General features: G+C 50.9%; 1 protein-coding gene across 1 annotated transcript; it reads left to right on the forward strand.

Annotated features, from left to right (window-relative positions):
• The first annotated feature begins 2,018 nt into the window (after positions 1–2,018).
• On the forward strand, positions 2,019–7,168 carry lqfR (clathrin interactor lqfR). Its single transcript, XM_003748394.1, has 5 exons — positions 2,019–2,286; positions 3,699–3,901; positions 4,590–4,727; positions 4,862–5,718; positions 5,863–7,168. The coding sequence occupies exons 1-5, from the start codon at positions 2,237–2,239 to the stop codon at positions 6,148–6,150; spliced, it is 1,536 nt and encodes a 511-aa protein (XP_003748442.1). The 5' UTR covers positions 2,019–2,236; the 3' UTR covers positions 6,151–7,168.
• The last annotated feature ends 672 nt before the right edge of the window (positions 7,169–7,840 follow it).

The raw sequence follows: 7,840 nt of genomic DNA on the forward strand, positions 1-7,840 counted from the left end.
GAGAAATGTGAAAGATTCCCTTCAGTTCACACCTTAAACTGACTGATCCGCTAGGCTCAAGACCAGGCAGATGTTGTGCGCTTCGTCGATTTCCCACTCGCCTGAGAGGTGAGAGAGGAGTTTCACGTGGGTGGAGATCCGATCCTGCATGCATGCATGTGGTTTGACGAAGATGATTCTGTTGCCAAATGTGAATCCGTGTACATTAATGCCTTTGACTCTACGGTTCGAGGTTCAGGACCATTCCGGGGTCAAACTCATCAGCTGGAATGCCGCGATAAAGGCAGGAAGTCAGACGAGCTCGATTTACAGTTTCAGGATATAAAGGAAGACGTGAATCCCCCGGAGTTGAGGAATTCTTTCCTAGTTCAGCGGGGAACGAGCCATCAAAGAGCTGACGGCAAACAGAGATCGGCGAGCTTCCTTTCCGTGGTCATGGTTCACATTTCTCTGAGGCCTTTGCAGCGTCCGAGCCCGGACCAGATGAGGTTCTCTCCCTTCACAATCTTCCCCGTTACGAGCGTCAACTGTCCTGCTGTATGGGAATGACTGTCATGCAACATCCGAAAAAACGGATAGATCTCCCGAGACTCCCGAGGCCCAGGCGTCGCATCTCGAATCGCGATATTGTAGAGGACTGCGGATGGAGGAGAGCCATCCCGCGTGGTCACGTTTTTTTTTTTTGCACGTTTCGGATGATGACAGCCTGTCCTTGTTTGCCATCAAGTTTTCCCACAAACTCTGACCAAACGCCAAGATTGATCATCTTCATGGTGTCTTCCAACACCGATATCGTCTGTTTTTGCCGATTGGTTCCATCGCGACAGTTGAACGATTGCGAGGGCCGTCCGCCGAAATATCGTCATTCGGAAAATAGGGCCCGAATCATATGCAGCTCCCTAATACTCATCGATAGATATACTAGACTAGGAATCCCGTGCGCGACGCACAATCAAGGAACATCTACCGCACAGCTGACCAGAAATCGTTCCATAAAAAACGATGTGCATATATGTATATGATCAGGATGGATAACATACAATTTCCTTCTAAATAAAACATTCTTCGGAACTCGAGAGCCTGATCCTCGAGTTGCGCAGGGGGACCAAAGACACTAGCTTTGGCATGTAAGTCGAATCAGCTTTGAAATCCAATGTTCATAGGATCTGGAGACATGTTCATCAAGTAACCGCGGAGAATATCAGTATGATTGGAAATCGGGTCGTAAGGGCTCTCAACATTCTCAGATTAATTTCATACTCGAATAGAAGATTGTCCCGCAAATTGTCTGCCGATCAATACAATCAAACAAAAATTCTGTGCACAATAAAGAAAGTTCTAGCCTCTCAAAAGCCGCGTTAAATCTTCACATGAAGGACGAAGTACATTGAACGCGCCCCTCAAGTCGAAATTAAAGACGCTTCACGTCAAAACGGATGGATCTCCCGAGGCCCAGGCGTCGCATCTCGAATCGCAATATCGTAGAGGACTGCGGATGGAGGAGAGCCATCCCGCGTGGTCACTTGCCCGCCACCAATCCGTGTATCCTGACCGCCTGCCAGATTCGAAGGCCCAGGGAACAGGGGGATAGCTCCCTGCTTCTTCGAGAATATCCATGCCAGAAGCTGCGCAAGCGCATGAAAAAAAAAAAACTGACGAGGCTCTTCAGCGGGCTGACTCAAGCGTGAGCTTCCCAGTTAGCCAAGACAACGCTCGACGCGCGACTTGCAAGCAGAACAGCCCTCGGTCAGTATCACGTGATATAGATAACTCCCTTAGAATCTTATGCGCTTCTCTTCCTATGTACTGACAGGACGCATTCAAGGGCATGGTCGATAAACTATCCAGAGTCACCAATGACTGTCCCTGCCTGGACCGATGAGAAAACAGGTATCCTATACCCAAGCGATCGATCGGGTAATTTGAAAGCTCAATTCTTCAACTGAGAAAGGGTAGGGACTGAGCCGCAGCGAAACCGCCAATCAGACAGGCGTCTGCTGTCGTCTGCCGCCTACTTTGTATAGTAGTTCCCCGCCGCCGCTGGTCCCGTCGTTGCTGTTGTTGTTGCCGTCGCTGCCGCCGTCACCGTCGTCGTAGTATAGAGGTTTACGTTGGGTGTCCGGGTCTGCTGTGAGGTTGGTCGTGTGCTGACTTTTCTCCTCTGTATTCGTTCGTATTTGTTTTGAGTTTGCATTGCCCCGACCGCCGCTGGATACTGCTGTCTCGTGTCCGCATCATGTTCAACGTAAATCTCAACTGGAAAGTCAAAGAAATCATCGACAAGGCGTAAGTTCAACCGTTCTCACTCAGATGCGTCGAGAGACACCACCGTAGACTGCTGGCGGAGATTGGGGCGCCGCTCTCTGGGGACACAAGTGAACGCCGGTAGATACCCTCAATTATGCGAACAGGTTGCTGGCCATTCCCAGTGACAGATCGATAACGCGAACAAGGGACATCTGTTCTACGGTTGGCATGTTTCGTAATCACGCGCAACATTCGAAAGGCGTGTCATCCTTGACAGGGAGGCGGTTTCCAAGAAAATTTTCCCTGAATATAACTCCTGCATGTCGATCGTCCTGGTCGTACGCAAATGCTCCATATGGAATTGTGTATAGGTATGATTTCGGCCCTCACGGTGGCCTTGGGGTGAATTGTTGCGATATCTCGTGGATTGAGCAGTTGGCGTTCGATCCGCGGGCATTTCCATTTCCGATCGGTGAGAGTCTAGAGATTGAGATCATAGGCTCGAACTGACTTGGCCTGTTACGTGGAGAGCATAGGCCACGTATTCGAGATTCTCATTGCAGAGAGATCGCTGTGGTGCGCCGAACTTCCCACATGAACGATATATATCGTCTCAATGACATCGGGGAGAAACCAGTTTTCGGTGCCCGGATCGGTACTTGGTCAGATCAGGCGAAAACCGAACGGGGTTTTAGAGTACTTGTCGATTCATTCGTTCACTTGAATAAAGCTTCCGGGAGGATTCTTGCAAAAATGTCTAGCTTCGGGGGAGTTTATTGAAGAGATGACTAGTTTCCGAGGCAATCATTGGAGCGACGACTGGATATTCGATTCAAAAAATCGGGAGCCGGGACGGAATCTTATTCTGTGGGTTTGATCGACGATTGTCTCCATCGAAGGAAGAGGATTCTTTTACGGTCGTCCGATCTCGCGGCCGCATGAGAAAATCATCTCGATCGAGAGTTCGGAGGACTCGATGTCCGCCCGATCATTTACTTCTCTTTTTCGAACGATGAGTTGCACGTCTGCAGTTTATTGAGTCGTTCCTCCGGGATTCAATTCGAGTCGAGAAATCCTGCTGGTCATGAGCTGAATCTGTGGATAGTTTCTCTCGAACAGACTGGAACGTCCCTGGTGAAGGATCGCTCTCCGTTGTGACGGTCGTAAACAATGCCCCTGTCGGTAGGGCGATGTCACAACACTTCTAGAGTGGATATATGGTTCTTCCACCCGGCGCTTCCGACTTCTCTCCGATCGTCCCTAATCCGGTGCTCCCTCGTAAGATACAGCGATAGCCTGCATTTTGTCCAGTTCGTCTGCCGTGGATTATCCTGCTCAGGAATTCTGCGAAACGTGACGCTCAGCGAGCGGCTCCTGCATGATCGGATGCGATGCACAGAACAGCGGCCGTGTGGAACAGCTCTTATACAGACCTGTATGACCCATTGCAGGACCAATGTACTCTACAACTACACGGAGCAGGAAGCGAAAGTGCGAGAGGCAACGAACGATGAGCCTTGGGGCCCGCATTCGTCGTTGATGCAGGAAATCTCTCAGGCAACTTTCTCCTACGAGTCGTTCCCTGAAGTGATGGGAATGTTATGGCGGCGGCTGTTGGAGGACAACAAACGCGTCTGGAGAAGAGTCTACAAAGGTAAAAATTTCCGCCCGGGAAGTACGCAAGGGTTCCTGCCAGAACTCCCGCCAATATTCTTCTCAGAATTACCGTTAGGGTTTTCGCTGAAGCTCCCGTTGGGATGCAGCGATGGAGAAATAAGTTCGATTCGCGAGCTCCAGGGCAATTCTGGTTCATGATTTTATTTTCGATTGAGAATCTCGGGAGAGAGGCTCTCCAGGGAAGACGGGTGGGCTCGGTTCCCGGGATCTACGACTTTTGGGGGAGCGGTCAGCGATTCCACCGCGCTCGACACCACGATTCAAATGTATTCGGATGCCGAATTGGCAAAATTTCATCCGCTATGCGGAATCTTGCTCCTATGGGTAGCTCTGTGTCGTGACTCTTGAGGGAGCCAGACCTATCGCTTCACGCGGCCTTACGGGAATATCGATTCTCAGCATTGGCGAGCTCCGACGTGCTCATTCGGACGGCGCGACGTCTGAAATAGCTGTCCCTGCCCGGAGCAGAGCAGACGTGGGCTCTGTGAATAATGTTCGCATCTCGGGGAATCCGAGCGAGGAACGCGGATATTTCCTCCTCAATTTCTTCGGAAGGCCACTCAGGGGTGGCTCGTTCTTCGAAACATTCGGTCGAATTCGCTGGACCTCCCAATACCCGGAAAGATTACTATTGATTTTCATTAATAATTTCTGATTCCGCTCAGGTCTCCTGCTGTTGGATTACCTGGTAAAGAATGGCTCCGAGCGGGTTGTGACATCCGCCAGAGAGCATATCTACGACCTGAGAGGTTTGGAAAACTACACCTTCGTCGATGAGATGGGCAAGGATCAAGGCGTAAACGGTAAGCTCGGGAATCGTGCTTGTCGCGGCTCGCGTCGAAATTCACATATGACCCGGCGTCTGTGTCTGGAATCGGCTGACGAGTTTCTATGGTTTGTATTTCGGATCTCTCATCCTTTGGTCCGTTGCTTCCAGTGCGGAATCGTGTGAAGGACCTCATCGAGATGATCATGGACGATGACAGACTCCGCAACGAGCGCAAGAAGGCGAAGAAATCCAAAGACAAGTACATTGGACTCTCCGGTGAATCGATGGGCTTCGCTTCCAGGAGGGACGCTGACTTCTCAGATTTTCCCTCGGAGAGGCGAAATCAGAGAAGAGGCAGTTTCGGAGACTCGAACGACGAGGACAGTGATCGCGAGAACAAGCGCGGATTCCGGGACTCGCCATCACCTCCCCAGCGCAAGGAGAACGCTTTCGAAGACGACGACGCTGCGCCCGCACCGAAGCCGACAACCGGGCATCACAATTTCGACAACAAGCCCCGAAAATCTGTGCCTTCAAAAATGATCGATCTCGGAGCGGCTGCCACGTTCGCTGCGGAAGCCAAGCAGACCCAGTCTAAACCGACGCCGGAAACGGCGGCTCCGAAAAGTGCTGACCTCCTGGACGGATTCGGTGACTTCGGATCGAGCAGCACCCCATCTTCTGCCAACGGAGACTTTGCCGACTTCAGTCAGTTCCAGAACGCGCCGTCGGTAAGGGCCGCACCCGCGACCTCGGGTACGGGTTTGAGCTCCGCCACAGACGATGATTTCGCCGACTTCGCTTCGTTCGATTCAAACGCCCCTCCGTCTAAGCAGTACAACTCGCTGCCGATACAAACTTCAAGTACAATCAACAACAATTCATCGGCGCTCCCCGAAGATCTGTTCGGGGGGCCGCCACTCTCGCTGCCCCCTGTCCAGCCCTCGACATTCTCGTCCGTGTCTCCTCCCGGCGTCATGAACGTCATGAGTCCGGTGCTGCCGACGACAATGCCTGCTATGGGGGTACGTTCCGGGTCCCAATCATTTCTCCTATCGCATGACGTTTCGTACTTGTGATTTGTGATCCATCCCGATAGGGGTGTTTTTCATAATTCCAGCGAATTTCCTCAGATCGCTGGCATGCTCAGGGTTCTGATTTCGTTGCAGGCCTCACCACTCCTTCCCACGATGACGCCGAATCAATCCTCGCTTGGAGCACAAACCCCCGCCCAAACTCCGGGAGCATTGGGGAGCACTTGGACCGGGCTTAACATTAGTGTCGACAACTTGTTGAGCCCGAAACAACAAGCCCCAAGACCTACGATGAATCAGTTGGCCTCGAACGTTCAAAGTTTGACCCTTGGGAACACGGGACACCCGATTGCATCGTATGGCCAGAACCAAAACAATAATCTTTCACCGACGAACAACAACGCTTTCGATTTGTTGAGTTAACATGCGTCGGCATCACTGCCGGCAACCCCCGACTGGGAGCTGTCCTCAAACGGCGACATCATGTGTAAATAGCAAGATTAGTCAAGCTGGTGCAATCATTAATCAATCAATCAATCGTGAATCCATTCGAGCTCCGACTGAGTCATATTCCACAGAATATCCTGCAATAGCTGCGGCTGCGTATTCAGATGAACATTCCAGAAAATTTTCATTGGGACCACATATTCGACTCGAGTTCGTGCTCGGCATTCCCGCATTCCACGCTCAGCTTTGAGGCTGAAATCAAGTCTTGGCTAGGAATAATAATCACGGCAAAGTAGATAATCAAGCCGCTGGCGGGAATTCGGTGGCGACGAGAAAGCGATTCCCGACGGGGAGGAAGCTTTGTATCCGAGTGAGAGTCTCTGAGGAAAGAGCTCTAGGATGAGATCGTACAAATTTTTTTTCGCTTACCGCACGTCATCATTGACGGGGATTCCTCCTCACACGGGGAAGGCTCTCAGATTCCAAGCTGGCTACCATAGGGTGAGGCCTCTCACCCGGCGGAGCCGTTAAACTCTGCTGTATGTATATATATAGATATATATAGGCTGAATGTTTAGAATACCGGTACAATCCGACTTCAATGAGTGCAAGCCGCTTATATACATAATAATAAAGTGTTTTTATATACGGATAGGGAGAAGGTGAGAATAGAAGACCCCCGCCCTGATTGATCGGTGACAACGCCCTGACTAGAAAATTAATGTCGAGGGCGTTTGCGCCGTGAGACTCATCGCTGACAGCGTGCTCATGTCTCTAACCGGATTCCTTCCGTTCTCTCAAGTCTCTGAAGATAGCGACTTTTCTAATTTAGATTGAATTCTTCCACGCTTAGATTTGTGGAAATGCTCGCGATGTCGAGACCGAGCAGATAACCGTCGTCTTCGGAATGGAAAAAATGTCAAAGAGCTATACGGGACTGCTATTCAGAAAACTGGTGATGGGAATCCAAATAAAGAAAAAGTGAAACTTTCTTCATTCTCTTCGTGATTATTTATCATCTCGAGCCCCGGAATTCCACTGGGAGGTTCCGCCGCTGCCAAGTTTGAGGGACTGGCCCGTTTCAGGGTAGGCATTTTTATTTGCCTTCCCCTAAATGGTCCTAGATCCCAAACCATACGGACCCCTACGAGCTATGCAATCTCGAGATCATGCTCAACCCCATGAGAGATCAGTGGCAACCTAGCGAGAAGTGCACCGTCAGTACTCGACCCTTAGTCTGAGCGCTTCTAAATATAAACCACAATAGTAGTGCACTAGTAGCGCTCTCCCAGAGCGCATTTCCAGTCGATTCCGCCATTTTGACTTGTAGTCTAGGTAGCTTCCGATCTTGAATTAGGTGAACGAGTCCATAAGCTGAGTAAGAGTCGGTGGAGTGAATTCCCGCGTCGAGCCATGGCGGATCCCGGCGAGCCGTCCCCGGAGCAGGATGACATCTCGTTCTTGAGAACGGTACGTGGTGAAATCTGGTCTCAATGCGCACAGGCCAGAGGGTGGGATGAAACTAGCAGCCTAGGGTTGCTCTTGTTTATGAGTAGGAGACTAGCTTCGATGAGAGGGCTCTGCCAAGCGGCGAGAGCTTACCAAGAGAGCTCAGAAGAGTGCGAAACCGTGTTTGAGCGCGAGCTCCCGCTCTTAGATCAGATCC

This window comes from Galendromus occidentalis, unplaced genomic scaffold (genome assembly GCF_000255335.2).
Source record: "Galendromus occidentalis unplaced genomic scaffold, Mocc_1.1 scf7180000077530, whole genome shotgun sequence".
NCBI classification, from domain to species: domain Eukaryota; kingdom Metazoa; phylum Arthropoda; class Arachnida; order Mesostigmata; family Phytoseiidae; genus Galendromus; species Galendromus occidentalis.